Source organism: Pinus tabuliformis, chromosome 3_1, assembly GCF_031772625.1.
Source record: "Pinus tabuliformis cultivar Carrire ecotype Pingquan chromosome 3_1, CPIR1, whole genome shotgun sequence".
Lineage (NCBI taxonomy): Eukaryota > Viridiplantae > Streptophyta > Pinopsida > Pinales > Pinaceae > Pinus > Pinus tabuliformis.
In genome coordinates, this window is record NC_142301.1 from 655,647,686 (window position 1) to 655,669,799 (window position 22,114).

Genomic DNA, 22,114 nt, shown 5'->3' on the forward strand with positions numbered 1-22,114 from the left:
CCTTTTTTGCATCAAAATAACCTTTTATGTAAGATATTTCAGAGCTGAAACAAAATACATAGAGACTTGTCTTTTCAACACCATTCAAGACCCAAAAGGTCTCTTCTATCTGCTGTTCAAAGAGGACTCAAACAAAACCCTAAATGGGTAATTAAAGCAGAGCCTCTGTCTGTGCTTATAAAGCACTCAAAAATTACATATCAGACCTTTTAATTATCAACATGAAAAACCGGCAATAGAACAAAGACAATGCATGGGTAGCGTTGTCCCTCATATTTGCATGAATGGAAAATATGTGATTTTCATCACATTACAGATCTTCAGGGATGACTTGCAAGAATGCTGATGGGCTACAGTTACTAGTATTCTATCACTGGTTGAGCATAATGATAATTGCGGATATTCATACTTCACCATGATGTTGATGCATGTCTATTCATGATGTTCATGTTGCTTTGCTCCATGGTCACATGGGATGGATAGTGGTGATATACTCCCTGATGTTAATTGATGGTGATGACATGCTCCTGGGTGCTATGATATGATGTTGATGGTTATCTTCACGTCTTTGGATCATCTCACTTGATGGTGGTCTTAGTTCCTTTCTTCATTATATCGCTACTTGCATGTTTAGAGAGATTCATGGAATATGACTTTCTAGAGGAGAGCTCTAGTATTTTGTATGTCTATTGCATTCCTCTGATGGTGTTTAATGAGATAGTGCATGTTCAAAGATTTTTACAATTGATTTCCAGCCATGTTCATTTGTAAATAATGCAGAAATTTTCTATTTATGAACATTTATTACAGAAAATTTCCAGTGACCAATTTTATTTACACAATGGAAATTGTATAGGACAAGGTAGATAGATATAAATTGCTAAAAAATTCAACCTTCACAAATATACCAACAAACCATGGCAAGTACACAAAAAAATCCAGATCCAAAAAGGAATCTTGTAATTTGTCTTTATATTCATTAGAGGATAATTTTTCAGTGGAAAAATCTAAATCTCTTGAGAATAATCAGAATGATTTTCCAATTTTTGATGGGCTGTCACATCCTCAAAAAGATTACATCAGACCTATTCAACATTCGATAGAGTCGTCTTGAAGTGGTGCATACCGTCCTTGGCATTAATTTGATATTATAAAGTATTCACTATCTTCATGATGATATTTCAGATTTCAGCCTACAATGCATGAAGAATTGATATCTCCTTGTTTTGATTCATAGCCAAACACAAGGGATGAATTTTTTAAGTAAATTAAAAGTTAGAGTGGTTACATTGTGTCTGATTTCTCCTAGCTCTTATGTTTCGCTCATGTTAGACTGGGAGTAGAAGGAATAATCTCTTGAGAGCATTAGAGTAGAAGAATGAGTTCTCTAGCATGAGCATTAGCTTTCAATTCTTGTAGCTTTGGCATTGATGACTTATGCCTTTTATTACTTGCAAAGCAAATTTTGATGTATAAACCATATGAACATTGGTATGTGGTGTTTAGGGATGTGATATTGATCCATTTCGCCATATTGGAGAATTTCATTTGCTTGGAGAATCTTCTCAACAGGTACATCAGAGTTTGTGGGGTTCTCATGCACTGTTATCCAAAGAACACAAAGCCCCAAGTTGGAGCCAATGTTACCCCAAATATTATCATGGTTGGTAAATATGTGATTTTCATCACAACAGATTTTCAAAGGTAACTTGTGGGGATGTTGATCGACTAGTGTTAAAATTGGCAACTAGCGCCAAACTCCATGAGGGTCATCTTATTAATGGCAGCTGATATTTTTATTGGATCCCTCTCATTGAGAGGTGTAGGATTGATCTAAAGATCATCCGATTCTGATAAGTATTCATGGAGATATGAATTTATTTGTGTTATGGGACAATTGGTCAAGGTCGGCCTGCAACCAAATAAACCCCTCTTGTGCTCAATGTTTTAGTATAAATTGAGGTGCCTTGAAAGTCATTTGTACATACATCCTCTTGGTGATCTCTTCCTCTCCACTTGTCTTTGGGTTTTGGTGGGTGGAAAAATCTAAAGAGGATATGCTGCCCTAGAGGATGCCCTAGATCCCAACGTTATCATGGAGGAGATTTTAACGCAGTGAAGAAAGGGTTCTATGCAGCTAGTCAAGATGCCTTCTACGTGCCCTAAAGGAGGAGTCTTGGAGGAGCCCTAGCCGCAGTCAAAGGGAGCTTCAATTTGCAGCCAAAAGGAGCCCTAATCCGCTGTCTAAAGGAGGCCTAAAATGCAGTCTAGAGAGACCTAATCTAAGGTCATCTATCCGCTGTCAAGAGGCCCTATTCGCCGTCAAAGAGGAGGCCACAATTCTGTAAGCAAGGAAAGGCCACATCTGCCGCAAGAGGAAAAGTAGAAGAAGCCCTTAACTGCAGCTAAAGCAAGCCCTAGCCACAGCAAGAAGAAGTCTGGACAGCGAGGTCATTTGAGGGCTATTTCAGGGGTCCATTTAGAGAACATAGTGATTGTTCTTGGAGGCCGAGGCAAGGTGGGTTTGCTGGAAGGTGCAACAACTATTTTAGGGCGACAAGTCCATACATAGGGCTTGGAACTGCCCTCATGGAGCAGCGTGGAGGGCAGCATCCTATTTAAGGACAGCAGCAGCAAGAGGAAGCATTTTTGGGTTAGCTTGCGGGTTGTTAAGGACTCTGGTTGGTTGCCCTAACCAGTCCAAAATTGCAGCAGCCTAATTACCCTAGAACAGTGAGCTAGTGCACACATCTTGGAATGAATCTTGTATGTGTTGAGTCAGTTTGATGGCTGTAAAGTGCAGCCATAATCCGCAGCAAAGGGAGGGCTGATCAGCAGTGGAATATAAGCTTTATATACAGTTTGAAGGCAGCCCCAATCCGCTGTTAAGAGATGTCCATTATCAGTCTTGTAAAGACTCTTATTCACTGCCCAAAGAGACCTAGTTGCAGTCACTTTAACTGCTGTCATAATACCACATTGCTGTAGGTGACAGCATGGCCTAATTGTAGACTATTTGGGCATGTTGGTGTAGACTCTATAACTCAGTGTTGCTGGACATATTATGGGACAGCAGCATAGTACATGGGACAGCTGCAATGACACTAGGACAGCTGCAACATGGGACAGCTGCAAGCATGAAGAATCATGGATAGCAGCAGCATGGTAAAGCATGGACGGCTGCAAGTACATTGGGACAGCAATAAGCATGGTGCAGCAGTGGCACTATGTACAGCAGTGCTAAACACTGGGACAGCAGCAGCATGTGGTCCAGCATTGTGATGATGGGTGCAGCGTGGCGCAGCACAGTGAGTGACGAGATGCAGCACTATGATAGGTAAGGAGTCACCTTGGAGAATCAGTTGAAGCAGCATGTCTTCAACTAATCTCATGTTTCCCCACATTGGGGTTTGTCCCTGGCTAGCGCCACATCTTGTGTCCTCTTGTCATGGCTTGCCTTCTGCGATTTATGTTTATGTTCTATCTGCAATTTACTATTATGCTGATGTGATTGCTAATCTGGAAAAGATATTGAGCTAACTGTGAAAATTGAAATAAATTACTCTAAGCATAGAACATACCTAAAATTAACAATAGTGGGCTTCTATGGAGCGCAACAATAACAATATGGGGGCTACATTAACAATAACAATAAGGGGACCACACTAACAATAACAATAAGGGGACTATAGTATTATAGGGACCTAACATTCCCCTCTCCTTCAAAAAAAGTGTTGTCCTCAACGTTTGAGTAGTTCTAAATGCTTTTATATAAAAATTCTCATCCTCCCATGTGGAATCTTCAATGGATAAGTTCTTCCACTTAATGAGATACTCTGAAATGATCAATTTTGCAGTTGTCAAGCTCTTGTTTCCGTGACTGCATCAGGCTCCAATATGATTTTTCCTTCTTCGTAAGTACCGGCAATATTGTTTGAATGGGAGCTTCTCACCTATAACCTTCTTTAACCATGAAACATGGAAAACTAGGTGTACTCGAGAAGTTGTAGCCAGCTCCAATTTGTATGCCATAGTACCAAACTTTTGCAACACCATGTAGGAACCATCGTACTTGGGTGATAATTTATTATCCTTCTTATAGCTTGCTTGAGGGACATTTGTTTGTATGGTTGTAGCCATAAAAATACCCAATTGCCTATGTCAAAACTTCTTTCACTACGATGTTGATTTGCTTGTTTCATTAGATTTTGTGCCAGAGTGAGACTATCCTTTACGAGTTAGTGAACTTCTTGTTGATGCTCGATGTGATCTTCCACTGCTTGAGCCTTAGAATTTTCTCTTAATAATGATGTGATGGACGGTAGGTGAGATCCATAAAGCGACATAAATGGGGTCATTTTTGCTACAATATGAAAGTAAGTGTTATACCACCATTCAGTGAGACGTAACCACTTTACCCATTGTGTGTGTTTATCAAATACAAAGCAATGAAGATATCCTTCTAAACATTTGTTCACTATCTCAAATTGCCTGTCAGATTGAGGATGATAAGATGAGTTCTGAGCTAATTGAGTACAAAGACAAGAAAATAATTTCATCCAAAAATTTCCAATGAAAATGGGATCTTTGTCACTTAATAATCTTTGGGTTTCCATGTAGCTTTTGAATTGTTTCCATAAATGCATTAGCAACCGTACTGGCTTTAAAAGGATGAGATAATGCGCAAAGGTGTGCATACTTGGTAATTCTATCAACTACCACCATGATGACAGCGTTTCCTTCAAACTTGGGTAACCCTGTAATAAAATCCATTGAGACCTCCCAGCGCTGACTTGGAATGGCTAAAGGTTGTAACAGTGCCGAGGTCTTAATTATCTCACCTTTATTTTGTTGGCAAACCAAACATTCTACCACAAACTTTTGAATATCAAATTTAAGGCCTGTTACACAGTAATTTGTCATTGTCTCCCTGTCAGTCTTTCTACTGCGTCATGAGTCCAATTCATCCATGCTCATGCTCTCTAATGTCGCCAAATGACCCACTTTGCCAAAGTTTTTGCTATCATCGCAACTGTTGTCAAGATAAACGCGCTGATGGGCGCTCCATAACAGACGGAATGCGCTGCCAGCGCGGAAGTACACGTGTTTCCCGCGCTGGTCGAATTTCATGAGACAACGCGTCTGTTATTCATATCTGATCGCGCTGACATAACCTTCTTTGTTATTCAGCTGTGATGTCAGCGCTCCAGTGCAGTTATGGACCCGCGCTGATCCAGTTTGGGCGAATTTGTTCTAACAGCAGGCCTTCCAGATGACTCCAGACCTGGTTGTTGGCCTTGTAAATGTCGCCCTCCTTTCTCTGGCATGTCTGTTTCGTCATTTGAGCCACCTTCCTTGGAGATAAGCTCATCCTCCCACCATTCATGGAGACTACTTCTCCTATTTAAGCCTCTACCATTGCCATGAGCAGCTAGTTTTGGAATTCATAGTGCTTGGAGTGTTGCTGCTAGTGTGCGAGTTTGATAGGTAGCTGGTGTGACAAGTGTGGGATTGCTAGGGAGCTTAAGGAAGGTTGTGAAGTGTTTCTTTCTTGTGTAAACTTGTGTGAGAGAGAGTTTTTGTCTTGGGAGATCTACCTCCAAGGGTGAATGCTTAAGAGACTTGCTGGCTGGACCCTCTTGAGAAGGATTTGACGTCAGAACTATGGTTGTATTCTTCTTTGTTTATTAATAATAGACGACTATCATTATGGGTCCACTCTTAATATCCTTATGATGATGTTTGAGTTATATCCTTTCTGACTGATATATAGTTACATCTACTGGATTTTATGCTTGTGTTTGTATCGTTCTTCGCATGTGCAGGTGTCCGTACATGAGGATCGTGAGGATCGTGACCAGCCGAGGCAAAGGGACGGGAGCATCAACTCTTCTACAATTACTAGCGTTGGAATCCAGGTAGGCCTTCATCATTGGTCTTTTATGCGTAATTAGGAACCTGCGTGTTAGCGTTGTTTGATTGTTGCTAGACCTTGTTTGGACTAGTAGGGATCGCCTCTGCCCTCAAAGGGGATTTACCTCCACAACAATTTGGCGACTCCACTGGGGAGCTGGCCTTTGTCCCTTTTTGTTCATTCTTGCCTTGAGTTTGATTTTTGCTCTCTTCTCAAAGTTTGGGGATTAGTTCTCTGTTTTTGGATTTCCTGGTTCAGTCTTGGAGGTGCCTTGATTGTTTAAAGAGTGCTTGCCTTGGTGTGCGAGTTTTTGGCTTGATTGTGCCTGTTTTTTAGCTTCAGCGCGGTTTATAATAAAACAGTCGCACTGCCATCGCATAGCTATTTCTTTGACTTCTTGATCATCGCGTTTATACACTGAACAGTCGCGACGGTTCTGAAAATTGAACCAGCGCGGTTAAGCCGTGTACTTCCGCGCTGACAGCGCTTTGTTGCTACACGTGGTTTCTGATCAGCGCATTGTTGTTGTGTATCACCCGCGCTGATACCTGTAGAATTGAATTTCTTCAATTCTGCCTCCTGAGCCTGTTGGTTTTGCTATCCCCTGCTGTTTTCACTTGGTTTATGACTTGATTTTCATTGTCTGAAGATTGAAGCACTTTCTTGTGAAGGCTTGTTGAGCGAATCTTGTTTTTTGTGTCTTGTGACCTAGTTTTGTCATTCCAATTTCTTTGGATCAACTTTGCTTGGTTACTCGCTTACAAAGGTTCGTTTACTGCTTGCTTTTGGTTTTGTGAAACCTTCCTCTTTGCTTGCTTTTGCTTGGTTGTTTAGGTGATTGTTATTGAACCAGTCTTCACATTGTTTCGATTACTTCTCACTACCCGGACACGGATCACAGTTGTTTGGGGTCAACCGGTTCTTTTCACATTCGTTTGTTATTATTTCTCAAAAGTTTGTTTAATGCACTTTGCCATCAACAAAAAAAATCTCTTTTGCTTTATTAATGAGAACTAGAAGCTTTTTGTTTTGATTAATGATTAGTGATCTTAAGGAAAAGATTGTGAATTTCCGTTAGCTGCATTAGAGAAACTGTTTGTTGTTTTGTGATCATTTCGTTTGTATGAAAGCCTTCTAACTCTCTCGTAATTAGCATTCATCGAATGGAATGACATATTTTGGCATATAGTTTGCATTTAAACGATTTTGAGAGATTTTATACGGTAGGGCCTCAAAACCGAAACCTAATTCAAGATCAACCGTAAAATGAACTAAATGAACTTAAAAACGCATTGGAACATAACGCTCACTGTTTAGAGGTCTAGGCTAGAGACGTGCTCCGGCGTCGTTAAACCTAGTCACTTTTGTTTCACTTAAGGTTGGATGATTCCTCCTTCCGTGACGCAACAAGTGGTCTAGCACGGACTTGAGCTCCCACGTACCATCGAGTATATGGGGAGACCCCACTAGGTTATCATCCTTTATCCACAGGAAGTCGTGTCTGCCGCCTTACAAGCCGTAACGCACCGAACACAACATTCGGGAAGATTGACTGCCGTACGGGAAGTCCTTGGTTTTCATATGACTGCCAAGGTGTATATGCAGTTTTACGGATTTGTTTGGTAAACCCTTTGCCTAGTCTCTCCAGAGTAGTCACTTTTAATCCTTTTCGGACTCCTTAAAAGAAAAGGCTCACTTGAGCAATTTGTCACTTCGGGCTCACAAAACATTCGAAGGCGACTAGAGTCACCTTTTTGTCCTTTTCTCGACTCTTAAAACATGAAAAGGTCAAGTTGTGTCCTTGCGTCTTAAAATTTATTCGGCCGCATTCACATTTACCCGGTTAGATCTCGTTCGCGTTAGCTTGAGTAGGTTTCTTTTTCGTCCTTATATGGCAACTTTTTCGGGGTTCACCAACCCAAGTATCCCTCCTAACGGGAATCCTGGCCATTTCCCTCCTCTCGGGAATGTTGGTGCTCCTTATATGGCAACGTTGTCCCTCCCAGGGTTAACTGTTGGGTTGCCGGTTTGGTTGTTCTCAACCTCTTTGGTCCTTGCCGTCTCACCGTCTAGTCAATCCGTCCCTCCACCTGAACAACATCATGTTGATTCTAAGGTGGATCTCTCCCCTTCTATGCCCACTTCTACGTCCTCATCTTCTACTTCACCTGGTGAAAGTCTAGATTCGAATAACCAGGTGGCTAAGAAGAAGAAGAAGAAGGCTCCTAAGGGAGAGGTTACAAGTGCAGCTACCCCCTCGAGTACACCTAAAGTCGGGCCCCCTCCCGCTCCTCCGCGTCGATTATGCAAGGAGGACCATCTTCTTCGCGATTGTCCTGGCATTCCCAGGGTACTAGAAGTATGGTCTTGCAATCCGCCCGCCCCTCATCGTCCTCTGAAGCTCACGGCGATGCTACCTTATCAGTTGGGAATGGTAAGGGAAAAGGGAAGATTCGAATCCCCTGTAGACTTTGTGAAGGCAATCATCCCCTTCACCTTTGTCCACTCATGGATAAAGCCTCCGTTGTCTTGGAAGGTCTTACAGCTCCTTCACCCCAACTTCCCGTTGGTTATCAACGTCTCTCTGCAGCTGCAGATCGTCCCCCTGCTGACAAAGAGATTGCTTCAAATTCTTCTCTTGTCCAGGCCCCTCTTCCCGAACCCGGCTGTCCCCAGCCTGTTCTAGACCAACCATTGGTCAGAAAGAGTGTTGACTCGAGTCTGCCGCTCGCTCACTCTGTTTCGGAAGAGAATCACGCTCATGTTCTTCTCGTCTCTTCAGATTCTCCTGAGTCCGGAAATGACTCTCCTAACCCAGCTGCTCCCGAGGGTTCTCCTTCGGTTCCTTTAGCACATGGGGGCAATCATACGATTCCCCCACTAAGTAGTTTGGTCGCTTCCTTCGATTGGAATCGCCTGATCACCGGTCGCCTTCCATCCCATATGCCTTTCCAGATCACAGTACATGCTTGTGCTAAGGCAGTACCTGGCACTGTTTTGGATGAAGGGGCGTCTATCAGTCTTATGTCGTACACTACTTGGCAAGCTTTAGGTTCCCCGCAGCTTGGGCCAGTCACTCAGAATCTATTGGCCTTCAACGGAGGAGCCTGTCCATCTCTAGGAGTTCTCCCGAAGTTCCCTATTACTTTGGGAGGCAAAACCGTCTATATAGACGTCTTGGTTACCCAAGGTGTTTTAGACTTTAGTCTTCTCCTTGGTCGCGACTATGTTTATGCTATGGGGGCCCTTGTCTCTTCGCTTTTCCGTGTGGTTTGCTTTCCACACGATGGAAGAATTGTGACTATCGATCAATTGTCATTCGTTAGTCCCCCGATGCCTCCTGCGCAGTTGTCGTCCCCTCCTAGTTTTTATCCACCAGTTGTATCTGCCCCACCACAGATCAACTACGTGGCCACCTATCCCGTGCCTGTATCCAGTGATGACGCCGTCGTGCATAGTGTCCTGGGGGCATTGGGTCCTGACTTCCAAGATGTGGTCCTTCCACCAGGAGTGACACTCTTGGAAGCAGCGACTTCCTGTTCTTTATGATGCAGTTCGGTCGGAGCATAGTTCACTTTCCTATGTCAAGCTCCTTAAAAAATGAAATTGGGTCTGGTCGGAGCACAGTTCCTTGTCTTGTGTCAAGCTCGTTAAAAATGAAACAAAGAGTCTCGAGGATAGTTCTGATCCTGCGTCAACCTCGTTAAAAAATGAAACAAAGGTTATGAGGATAGTTCTTTTACTGTGTCAACCTCATTAAAAAATGAAACAACCCCTTTTCCCAATCGAGTCTTTGATTAAGATCTCGTAAAATCCAAGTCGAGTCTTTCCAAGATCTCGAAAGTGAACCTTCATTCCATCCACTGTGTTGAATGCAATGAAGCTTGGGGGGCATGTACCTCGTTTTGCGTCATTATGTTGGGGGCATGCGAACTTATAACAAGCATAGTTTTTCGTTTCAAGCTTGTGTAAACATGAAACCGAATCCAAGCAAAGTTCTCCATGGTTCAAGCTTGTGTAAAAATGAACCCATACCCGATTTACATCTCGTGATTGCCATTTTTATCCGCTGAATTCTGTTAGATGAGCCTTGGTTGTTTCATTCCATTGCCACCATCTCTTTGGCCGATCATATGCTTTCACTTGGTTGTTTTTCCTTTCCTGAGGAACCGCAGCGATGAGTGGTTTTCTTAGCCAGCCTCTTGACCAATACATGTTTTGAGCAGTTCCACCATTACCGGAACCAGTTGCTACCCTTTATACCACTCGTTCCTCCAGGACGAGTCTCCTTTTAAGCTCTTTTCTGACTCGTAAAAAATGAAAAGATGAGCATTTTTCCCTTTTTGACTCGTTAAAAAAAATAAAATTGGGGGTCTACTTTCAGCTCTTTTCCGACCATTTAAAGACGAAAAGATTGCCGAGTTATCCCCCTTGACTCGTTAAACGTAAATAAGAGGCGGTCGCCTTTAAAGCTCTTTTTTCAACCGTTTAAACTCAAAAAGATTGTCAGGTTTTTGTCGTTTCGAACTCGTTATTGGCTCCAAAACGACGTGCTTCTGACCGCTTTTTTAATTTTTCGGGTCGAAGTCACTACTTACGAAAAGTACTCCTCGATCATACTGGTCGGGCGGTTCTTTCGGGCATTGTTTTATACTTTTTCGGGCCCGAGAGACACAACTTTACGAAAAAGCACCCCCTGGAGTTTTCTTTTCTGCTGTCTTTTCAGACTCTCTAAACAGGAAAAGACGCCGAGCTCTTCCTTTGTCAGACTCGTTAAAATTTAATGACGTCGGATTCTGTCAAAATGACGCCTTCCAAGCATATGCTATCCCCGTCAAGCTTGTCATCAAAAAATAATCGGGGTACTCGCCAGAAATGGTGGGGAAAATGGAATCATAATCATTGTCGTGTCGGCAGTATGTCGCTCTTGAACATGGCACTTGTCTCCATTCGTGTCTGGGTGGGCACCTCTCATCTTGTTTTACACTGGCCTCCGTGGGTTTAGGTTATCCTGTTTGACTTTTCATCTGCTCATTGCCTTGTCACCATGACCCTTGATCATTTGAATATCAATACTGCCAAATCCACTGTCGTGCCGCGATATGTTCAAGAGAAGTTGGCCTCTGCAAGAATACTCAACCTTCCTCTGATACCTCACACAAAATGTCTTATCCTTCTCTGTCTCGTGTCGATGATGTGGGAAACATTATGGTCCACCTTCGATCAAGGTCACTTCCTGACGACTTCAGCTCATTATCCAGGACATTGACCTAGGGACTCCCTTCAGGTGCCTTAGAGCCTGCATGCCTCAATGGCAAGTTCTTCGTGTTCGACGCGAGGTTTTCATCATTGGCCTCCGATCAGATGATTCTGTGGGTGTCCGACGCCAGCTCATTGTTTCACATGCCGTGGATTGTACCTATAGTACCTTGAGGACCGTTGTCATTATTGGTGGTACCTCTCGCGTCTGTTAACAGTTTTCATCATTGACTGGTAATCAGACGATGTTCTTGCATGTTCGACCTCAACTCCTATATTCACATGCTTGGACTTGTACTTTGTTCGGGTCGAGTTGGAGCGCAAGACCCTGGGTTTTGTCTGTTGAAATCCAGGCTGTGATTTTGTGGATTATTATGATCATTACATGACTCATTGATGGATGGCTGCGACCATACCTGAGTCTTCATGGATGGCTGCGACCATACCTTTATTATCATCACGGTCTCATTAATTGGGTGGCTGCGTCCATACCACAGACCTCTTTCATATGTCTTTTGGATGGCTGCGCCCATGCCTAGACTACATGTAATTGATTATCAGAGATATCAGTTGTACATACGTGCAGGTTCTTCCTGGTGGTGTTCCAGTTCAGCCAGTTTCGTAAAGCATTTCACCCCTCCCACTCTCTCGGGCTTCATGCTTTAGGGGGCATCTGTTACACAGTAATTTGTCACTGTCTCCCTGTCAGTCTTTCTACTGTGTCATGAGTCCAATTCATCCATGCTCATGCTCTCTAATGTTGCCAAATGACCCACTTTGCCAAAGTTTTTGCTATCATCGCGACTGTTGTCAAGATAAACGCGCTGATGGGCGCTCCATAACAGACGGAATGCGCTGCCAGCGCGGAAGTACACGTGTTTCCCGCGCTGGTCGAATTTCATGAGACAGCGCGTCTGTTATTCATATCTGATCGCGCTGACATGACCTTCTTTGTTATTCAGCTGCGATGTCAGCGCTCCAGTGCAGTTATGGACCCGCGCTGATCCAGTTTGGGCGAGTTTGTTCTAACAGCTGGCCTTCCAGATAACTCCAGACCTGGTTGTTGGCCTTGTAAATGTCGCCCTCCTTTCTCTGGCATGTCTGTTTCGTCATTTGAGCCACCTTCCTTGGGAGATAAGCTCATCGTCCCACCATTCATGGAGACTCCTTCTCCTATTTAAGCCTCTACCATTGCCATGAGCAGCTAGTTTTGGAATTCATAGTGCTTGGAGTGTCGCTGCTAGTGTGCGAGTTTGATAGGTAGCTGGTGTGACAAGTGTGGGATTGCTAGGGAGCTTAAGGAAGGTTGTGAAGTGTTTCTTTCTTGTGTAAACTTGTGTGAGAGAGAATTTTTGTCTTGGGAGATCTACCTCCAAGGGTGAATGCTTAAGAGACTTGCTCGCTGGACCCTCTTGAGAAGGATTTGACGTCAGAACTATGGTTGTATTCTTCTTTGTTTATTAATAATAGACGACTATCATTATGGTTCCACTCTTAATATCCTTATGATGATGTTTGAGTTATATCCTTTCTGACTGATATATAGTTACATCTACTGGATTTTATGCTTGTGTTTGTATCGTTCTTTGAATGTGCAGGTGTCCGTACACGAGGATCGTGAGGATCGTGACTAGCCGAGGCAAAGGGACGGGAGCATCAACTCTTCTACAATTACTAGCGTTGGAATCCAGGTAGGCCTTCATCATTGGTCTTTTATGCGTAATTAGGAACCTGCGTGTTAGCGTTGTTTGATTGTTGCTAGACCTTGTTTGGACTAGTAGGGATCGCCTCTGCCCGCAGAGGGGATTTACCTCCACAACAAGGCCATCCCAAAAAAAATCTTTCTTGACCCTGTGGAAGATTTTAACAATCCTAAGTGCGCTCCTAAGAGGGAGGTGTGCAATTCCAAAAGAATCTTTTGTTTGAGTTGAGAATTTTTACATAGATATAAGCGATCTTTGTACCATAATGAATCATTTTTCCAGATAAATGTATCAAATGTATTGGGATCTTGCTACAACTTTTGAAGGAGTGTCCACAAATCTGTATTCCTTGCTTCACTTATCCAATAAGGTTGGATAATAGAAATGGCACAGAGTAATGCTTCCACATCCTCATCATTTCTTGAGAGTGCATCTGCAACATTTTTGTGACCCATTTTTGTTGCTCTTCTGAAGATAATATTTGTTCCAAAAAGTATATAAAACTATCATGATCTATTTTTACCTTGAAATGTCTTCCCATTAGGTAAGGTCATCAACGCTTTAGTGCATGTAGTATTGCCAACATTTCCTTCTCATAAATAGGTTTGTGTAAATATGTTCTCTTGATTGAACGACTTTCAAGTAATGGGTCTTCTTGCATCCAATTTCTTGAGGCGTCACATTCCACAATAAACATTTTTGTGAACTCTAGTGTAGTTAAGACCAGTGCTTGGCACATTGCCTCTTTATGATGTTCAAAGGCCTTAGTTGCTTCTAGAGTCCAAGAAAATGCATCTTTCTTCAATAATGTTGTCAAAGACGTTCCTATTCTCCCATAATCTTAACAAACTTGCCATAATACCCTGTCAACCCAAGAAATCCTCAAAGATGCTTTAGGATTGTAGGGAATTTCCATTTCTTAATGGCCTTAATTTTGTTAGGGTCTACCTTAACACCCTAATGACATACAATATGACCCAAATATTCCACCTCATGTACTCCAAAGAAACATTTGGAGGTTTTTGCATTTAATTGTTTCTCCTCCAATAGTTTGAGCACCCTATCAACATGTTGAACATGATCCTTCCAAGTCTTGTTGTAGTCTGTAGATTAGTATATCATCAAAAAGTACTAATACAAATTTTCTAAGGGTTTGAAAATGGAATTCATCAAACCTTGAAACGTGGAAGGTGCATTAGTAAGGCCAAAAGGCATGACCAAAAGTTCATAATGACCTTCATGAATTTTGAATGCTATTTTTGGAATGTCTTCAGTCTTCATTCTAATTTGATGATATCCTAAACGAAGATCTAGATTGGTGGAGTAAATTTTCCATGTAATTCACCCAACGATTCATCAATGACATGAATGGGAAATTTATCTTCAATAGTGAGCTTGTTGAGCTCCCTATAATCCAGACACATACGCCACGACCCATTCTTCTTTTGCACCAATACTACTAGAGCAGATAAAGAACTTTGGCTAGGTTGAATTATACCGGCCTCTAGTATTTCTGCAACCATACGTTCAATTTCAATCTTTTGGGCATAGGGATATATGTAAAAGCTTGATGTTTGGAGGAACACTTCCTAGAATCAAGTGAATAGCATGATCATGATCATGGATAGGTGGGAGGTCGTTGGAAGTCTCAAATACCTTAGAATTATTGTCCAATATTCATTGGAGATTTGGAGAAATAGATGTTTTCAGTGTTTGAACATCTAGTGAGCATAATTGTGCAATTATGCCTCATTCTTTCTTCAAAAGATTTGCCATGCCATTAAAGTTGATTATCTTCCCTAGTTTCCCTGCAATGCCCCTTAATTCAATTTCCTTTCCTTTAGGAAAATTTCAAGAAAAGTTCTTGAAAATTAGAAAGTTATCGTCCCCAAAGATTGTAACCATTGGACTCCTAATAAAACATCAACACCACCAACTGAAATAGAAAGCATTGGACTATTTAATACATATTCCCCCATGGTTATATTGATATTATGACAGTTCCCTGAGCAATTTATAGATCCTCCATTTGCAACCATCACTTGACACTATAGTGTTGGATATAGACAGCAATTCAATTGCTTGGCTATTTTATAATGAATAAAATTATGGGTACTATCAGAGTCTATCAACAGTATTACCTTTCTTTTCTTGATATATCCTTCTACCTTGAGAGTCTAAGGAGTCGTAATTCCTGCCAATGCGTTGCAAGATATGGTTGTATTCATTTCTTCTTTATCTAAGGTTGGTTCCTAGCATAGATCCTCTTCTTTTGATGTTTCTTATTCCTTCTCTACCTCCTCTTCACAATCTATGTAAAATAGTCTCTTCTCAACACACTTTTGACCCTTAGTGTATTTGCCATCACAATTGTAACAAAGCCCTTTTGATCTTTTCTCCTCCACTTGTTGTGGTGTCAACCTTGTAGGTTGTGGGAGGCTAGCAGCAACAACACTTTCATCTTTATAGTTGTGAGTGGTAGACTTCCTTGTTGCCATAATTTTGCTTTCAACTTTTCTTGCTACCTTGAATGCCTTCCCCAGTGAATCAGGTTCCCAAAGGCAAACCTCATGTTGGATGTTATCCTTTAAAGTCCTATGAAGACATCAATCCTATGCTCCTCCGGAATATCATTTATCTTGATGTTGAATCTTTGGAAGTCCTCAATATGCTCCGCCATTGAACCCTTTTGTTTGAGATTTATCAATTGGCTAAAGAAGGTATTGCTCTTTGTATCCTCATAATGTGCTACCAATTCTTCCACAAAAATTGTGCAAGTGACAATTGATTTTCGAGAGCAAAGCCATTGATACCACACAAGTTGATTTTGTTCTAAATATAAAGATGCAATGCGTACCTTTTGTGTGTGCGGCACATCACGTAAATCAAAAAATTCTTCCATTTGTAGTATCCATGCTACCAAATCCTTGCCATCAAACTTCCTCATATCGATCTTTGGAATGTGGTGGGTCCTAAACCCAACATTAGAAGAAGTTAGCGGTGGAAAAAAATTGTTTCTAGCTTGTGCCCTAGAAAATCAACATGGTTTCAGAGCCAAGTTCATTGAGCAGTTGAGACAAAGCCATCTGAACCTCATTCTTTTGTCCAATCCAAGGCATTTGAAGATCCTTAGGAAGGCCAAATTTCTTCTAGGCCGAATTTTTGTCTATGACCTGTTCGAGCTCCTTTGGAAGATTTAATCCCAGTACTATGATTCAAATGTTTATGATCCTTCGTCAAAGGACTATGGAGAAGAGTTTTCATTCTAGGCATGATCCCTCATCGAAGGACCCAGGCCTCAATATGATCTAAGACAAGTTAAGTAATCTGAATTTAGTCAAGGTTGATTAAGCTAATCATGACAAGTTTGAGATCTATGCAGAAGAGTTGAATCATGTATGCAGAAGGGACGAATCCTAGTTATGATAAGGTCTTTGTGTTAAGATTCAATTTTGCATCTCTAAAGCATCCAATCTTGATGTAAGCTCGCACACCTCTATAAGGCTGAACCTATGGAAGCATTTGTACAAGTGATATCTGAGCTCTCTTTTTGTGGCATTCAAATGGCATTATGGTCTTCTCTGTAATGTATCTATTTCCTTGGTAGGCAGAAAATCTAAAGAATCTAAGTCTTCTCCATGGCGTCCACCTCAGTAGCATTTGAACTCTTCTATGGCATTGTGGCATCTTGCTCTCAGAAGTATGTGAGCTCCTGTGGCATTTAGTTACTATGAAATCTTGAGAAACCGAGGTTTTGAAGCTCATTCACTGAGATTATCTATCTCTATCACAAATTATATGGATTATCTAAGTTGCCTTGCCTCTCTGTGGAATCCAAATTAAATGGCATCCAAGGCATTTGAACTCTCTCTATCTCTCTATGGCATGGTATGCAAATTTCCTGAGGCTTCTTATATATCAAAGGCATGAAGTCTGAAGCTAGGATATGCAAGTGTTGTGACTCGTTCTGTGGCACTTTACGTGAGCTCATGTGGCACTTTATGCGAGCTTCTATGGCAATTTGTGCGAGCTATGTGGCACCTAGTGGTATCCATATTTCATGATCTCTGTGATTATTCAAAAGTGTGAATAATCTATGTTTTTCCTAAACTTGAGCCTAAGGAAAACCAAAGGAATCATATTTAAAATCAAGGCATCCAAGGACTTTTCTGGGTTTTCCCTGTGTGGGTTTTTCCTTGGCCTCAACCCTAATTGTTGTGTCTCTTGTCTCATGGTTTCATGGTTTTTTTCTACTACTCTTTCATGTTCAATGGTTGAATTTTCTTCTGTATAACGCTTAATTATATTGGATGAATGATATGTGAAATTAAAGCTAACTGAATCATTGGAAGTAGTTATCTGTGGAAGAAAACTGTTTCTAGCTTGTGCCCTAGAAAATCAACGAGTGTGATGCCAACACTCTAAACAAGGTCAAGCATCCACCCAAATTGAGCCATTGATATGTTAATCAAGCATCACCAAGGGGCTAGGAGCCATAGTGCTTCCCTAGCAAGCTGAAAACACTTTTGGAGAAGCCCCAAAAGCTAACATATTCAGATTAACAGAGCAAACAAAACGTGAAAAATTGTTAACTTTAAAAGAATTTGGAAACATTCATCACATATATTTATATATTTCAAACCTATGGGAAAATAATTTGGATAATATTGAGTAATGTTGTAGACTAGCGGCAATGCTTAACTTATTGGTAAACAAGTGTTCAAGATTCTGGTAAAGCAGGGTGCCTCTTAACGAGTTTAAAAATTCAGGCATAGTATCCATTCTCTACTTAAAGTTTTTGCTTCTTTGGGTTGGAATCTGATATCTTTTATAAGTGACAGAATTCTTAGGTATGATGTAGTTTGAAATTTCGCTTGGTTAAATTCTATAGTTTATGGAGCCATGCGACTGAGAGTCAATTTATAGTGTCAATAACCAAAAAATCCATAAATCTATTAATATCTGCCCAGTTGTATGAAATCAGTGAAATATGGCTGCCTCTCCAAGATCTATAAACATTGCAACTATAACACATCACAAAAAAATGATATGCAGTTCCTTTCCTTGTCTAAAATACAGTTTCCATAACAATAATCCGAGAACAAACAAGAAGTATTTCTTGTCTTCATCTAGAAAATGCAAGAAACAAAGTTGATAGGGTCATACTTCATTAAAAAACATATCACTGCAAGATTTCCAAGTTCTTTGACGGGTGACATAAATGAAATTATGATGGGCAAAACAAAATAGGATGTGAATGTAAAATATAATACCAAACCATAGTAGCGGTGTTCAAAACACTCAGTTTCAAGCTTCTTTTGTAAATATAAGCAAGAGAATCAGCTTCATTATTCTCACCTGAGACTTCAACGTTGATGCTGTCTGTGCGCCAACATTAACAGTGTCTTCAACTACCTGTGTTACAGCTTTTGAGAGTGTTAGAAATAACTACAGAATACTAATACACAAACAGAAAAGGAGCAAATAGTGGCAAAATACTAAAATCATTCCAATCAGACATGCTACCTTTTGCAGCTTGCTCAAGGAAATGAAAATGCATTCCCAATTGAAAATAGTTAGTTAATGTAAAGACTTGCCTTTTTTGACCGTTCTATTGTTTGATCGGTCTCGTCCATCATCTTTGTTCCACCTTCTACCAGTTCTTGATTAGTCATTGCTGAAACCAACATAAATTTACGATATTTGTAATGTTTGAAAATATGGAACAGAATCAGACTCTCTCTTCCATTAGTTTCCAATTGATTAAAGATAATGTAAAACTGGAGCTTGACAAATAATAAGCAGACATGGATAAAGCCAAAGTTACTGGATCCCTCTAAGCCAAGTACCAAATGCAGATGAGATCCTTTTAGGATTTGCAGGATCTTAGATCTTTCCAGAAACCTCCAAGAATTTATTTATATGTTAGATTCTGTAATGGAGACGAATCCAATGATGGATCCCATCACCTGTGTCATTTTTATGACAATCCACACAATTATAAAACAAAAAAACAAAAAACAAAATTAACAAACAAAAAACAGCAACGTAGATTTAGAATTAGCTCTAAACTTTAAAAGGACCCAATATTCCTAGTTGACTAGTATATTGTACTCTATTATTGCTCTAAAGCCTACTGTTAAATTTTTTTACTTTATTGACAAGCCTCTGAATCCTAATATTTCATGTCACTAGAGTTCCTAGTTGACTAGTATATTGTACTCTCTTATTTCTCTAAAGCCTACTGTTAAACTTTTTTACTTTATTGAGAAGTCTCTGAATCATAATATTTCATGTCACTAGAGTATACATTTCACATGCACACCTGCTCCAACACTTTGCACTAATCATTCTATCATACAGCGCAACAAGTTAAGAAAATAATTTATAAACAGAATATACTGGTCTCCACTGCTACACCAACACTCTCAATGGTGTACAAAAATCCACAAATCAACCATTCTCTAACTTTAAAAACATGCCTGTAATTATCTCAAGGTTAGGATGAACTGAATTTAAAGAGTCAAGAGCTGATAACCTTCTGCATCTGAAGGATTACTTGCAACTTTCAGTCAAAAAAACAAAATTAACTGGATTGTACATATAAGAAGCTAATGCAATATTTGGAAGGCGGTGGCGCCTATCAACATATGGAGAACACACAAAAAAGTGTTGTAAAAAAAATATCCTTTCAGTGGTCTGGACAAGTAAGAAACATCCCCTTAATGCAATTGACACTCTCTTCACTAGTCAATGATTGATGAGGTCATAACACCTCATCAAATCCACTGTAACCTTTCAACAAAAGATCCTGCTGAAGGACCTAGAACTGAAATCTTAAAAAAGGTTTTCTATTTAAAGAGAATGAGACATCTAGATCTTTCTTTGTTGAAGAGAAAGCAGGAAGAATAACGACCTACAACTAATAGCAAGAACATTCCTGACCAATAAGACAGGCATCAAAACAGACTTGCCAATGAATGCACGTAAGGATCCCTTCCAGCCTCCAGGATCTCCACTCAAGCATTGAGTTACTCTGCATTTGGGGAAACCAGTTACCATTCTACTTTGACATCTTAATAGTTGAACCAGTATTTGGTTGATCCCCACCCATGAAACCACTAAGGATGAGTGGCATATTTTTGAATTGGATCCTAGAAATTATGGCCCCGATAGATGTTCATCTAGTAGCCTTAACCCTGCCATTGCATATGGAAGGCATCTCTTTGAAGTTTGAACTAGGTGATATTGATGATCCTTGTATCCAAGTCACAATCTTCCACTTTCCCGAAGCTTGCGGATTGTATTTGAGTCCCTCATTTAGGGGGGTCCAGTGTGGTTGACTATGATCCATCCCCAACTTCTTGAATCTTCCACTTGCTGATGTTTATTTGGCCTTTAACTTGATTAGCCCACCTGCAGTCCCACACCCACATTTCCGCTCCCCCTGCATTTACAATCAAATTTGCCAACTCGCTCACCAATTAACTCCATCTTTGTCAACTACCTCTCGACTTTTCCCCCATTGCTTCTCTAAAATAAGTCTTTCTCACTTTTATACTCTATAGCGCTGCCCAACACTTCTTCCCTCACTCTTCATTCATCACAACTCGACAAAGACCAAAGCTCCTCTCCTATAAATAAATTGTTTGAACTATAAAACTTGGGCACAGAAAACTCATATATGACTTAGCTCTTTATACCAAAATAACCACATTTACCCATATGGAGTATCATAGCCTTCTTAGATATAATTTGTCCATTGTTAAAGATGGAAGCTCCTTTCTCTCCTTCACAAATCTCCCAAAACCTTTTGGCGAACCCTCCTTCCTCAAAGACAAACCACTAGCCAACAATGAGACCTACACCTAGTGGACCCACAATTCCTCTTTCTACAATGTTTCCAACCATCCACCCAATTATGTCTTCTCTCCCTCTTCATCTACTAGTCATTTCTTCCTCCTCAAATTTATCCGAATATCCATCTATAATCCTACCACCAGTAAATTTACTAACCTTAATGACCTATAAACTAAATTCCTCAAATGAGATAGGACCATTTATCCCTCTTTTAGCAAGGGTACATATCAGTAGATTTATATAGTACTTTTTCAAGGTGCTTGAGGTACTCCTTCTAGGTCTTGCTATAGTTAAGGATATCGTCATAAAAGACTAATACAAACTTCTGCAAATGTGGGCAAAAGAGTTCATTCATGGTTGCTTCAAAAGTGGTGGGTACATTGGTTAATCCAAATGGCATCACCTTAAACTCATAATGTCCTTCATGGAAATTGTCCATAGAGGGGAAAGAGAGGAAACGATGGCTCTGGCGATCCCGCGCCCTGCGGCTTCTCTGAACTGACCCCTCTGCGTGCCTGCGCCTGGCAGCGCTGCTGCTAGGCTGCGCCCTCCCTCTTCTGACTCCCTTCACGCCCGGGGCCTCCTGCCCTTTCTTTTCTCTGGGCCTCCTGCCCTCCCCCTTCCTCGGGGCCTCTGCTGGAGAGCCGTCTGTGCAGTAACCCAAGCCTGCAATGGATCCTCCCACTCAGGATCAGGAAGATCTGGAAAAGTCCTTTGCTTCGCTCATCCCAGAGAACACTTCCGGAAAAATCCGTCCTACAGCTTCAAAGTTCATCAAAAAACTTGATGAAATCCCGGAAGTCTTGCTCCCTCCCGCCCTCCCGAGGAGAGCTGCTGTTGCCTTGGCTGAACGTGGCCTGGTAGGTCAGTTCACGGGATTATGGCCTTCTCCTCGTACTGTCCAACGCTGGGTAGAGAGGAACTGGAACTCGATGGTCCAAGGAAAGATAGCAATAAGGTTCTGTGGGAGAGGGTTTTTCACCTTCCTTTTCGAATCAATGGAAGACCGAAATCTCATCTTCAGAAACGGCCCCTACTTTATGGATACCAGAGGCCTTTACCTTAACAGATGGACCCCTGATTTTGATCCTGAGATGGATGTTCCCAACGCTGTTCCTGTTTGGGTTCGCCTTCCCCATCTGCCGCTTCACTGCTGGGGAGATGAATCAGTGAAAGCCATAGGAAACGCCGTGGGGAAATATATTGACAGATCGGAACCAAAGGAGAACATGCATGCCTGTGCACGGATATGTGTAGAAGTTGATCTGGGAAAAGGGCTACCGGAAGCAATCAAACTTAAAGTCGACCAGTGGACGCACATACAGCAAGTGGACTACGAGCAGCTGCCTTTCAAGTGCAAGGTATGTCACGAATATGG

General features: G+C 41.2%; 1 protein-coding gene across 2 annotated transcripts in view; it reads right to left on the reverse strand.

Annotated features, from left to right (window-relative positions):
* The window catches only part of LOC149188779 (putative plant SNARE 13), a 70,042-nt gene that overhangs the window by 1,193 nt on the left and 46,735 nt on the right, over positions 1-22,114 (reverse strand). Inside the window, exons 6-7 of one of the 2 annotated variants that reach the window (XM_089411700.1) lie at positions 18,474-18,553; positions 18,235-18,291 (exon numbers count right to left, since the gene is read on the reverse strand). In XM_089411700.1, coding sequence (XP_089267826.1) covers positions 18,235-18,291; positions 18,474-18,553 — 137 coding nt within the window. Of the gene's footprint in view, positions 1-18,234; positions 18,292-18,469; positions 18,554-22,114 lie in introns of both variants that reach the window. The other variant, XM_089411699.1, reaches the window with a different exon arrangement.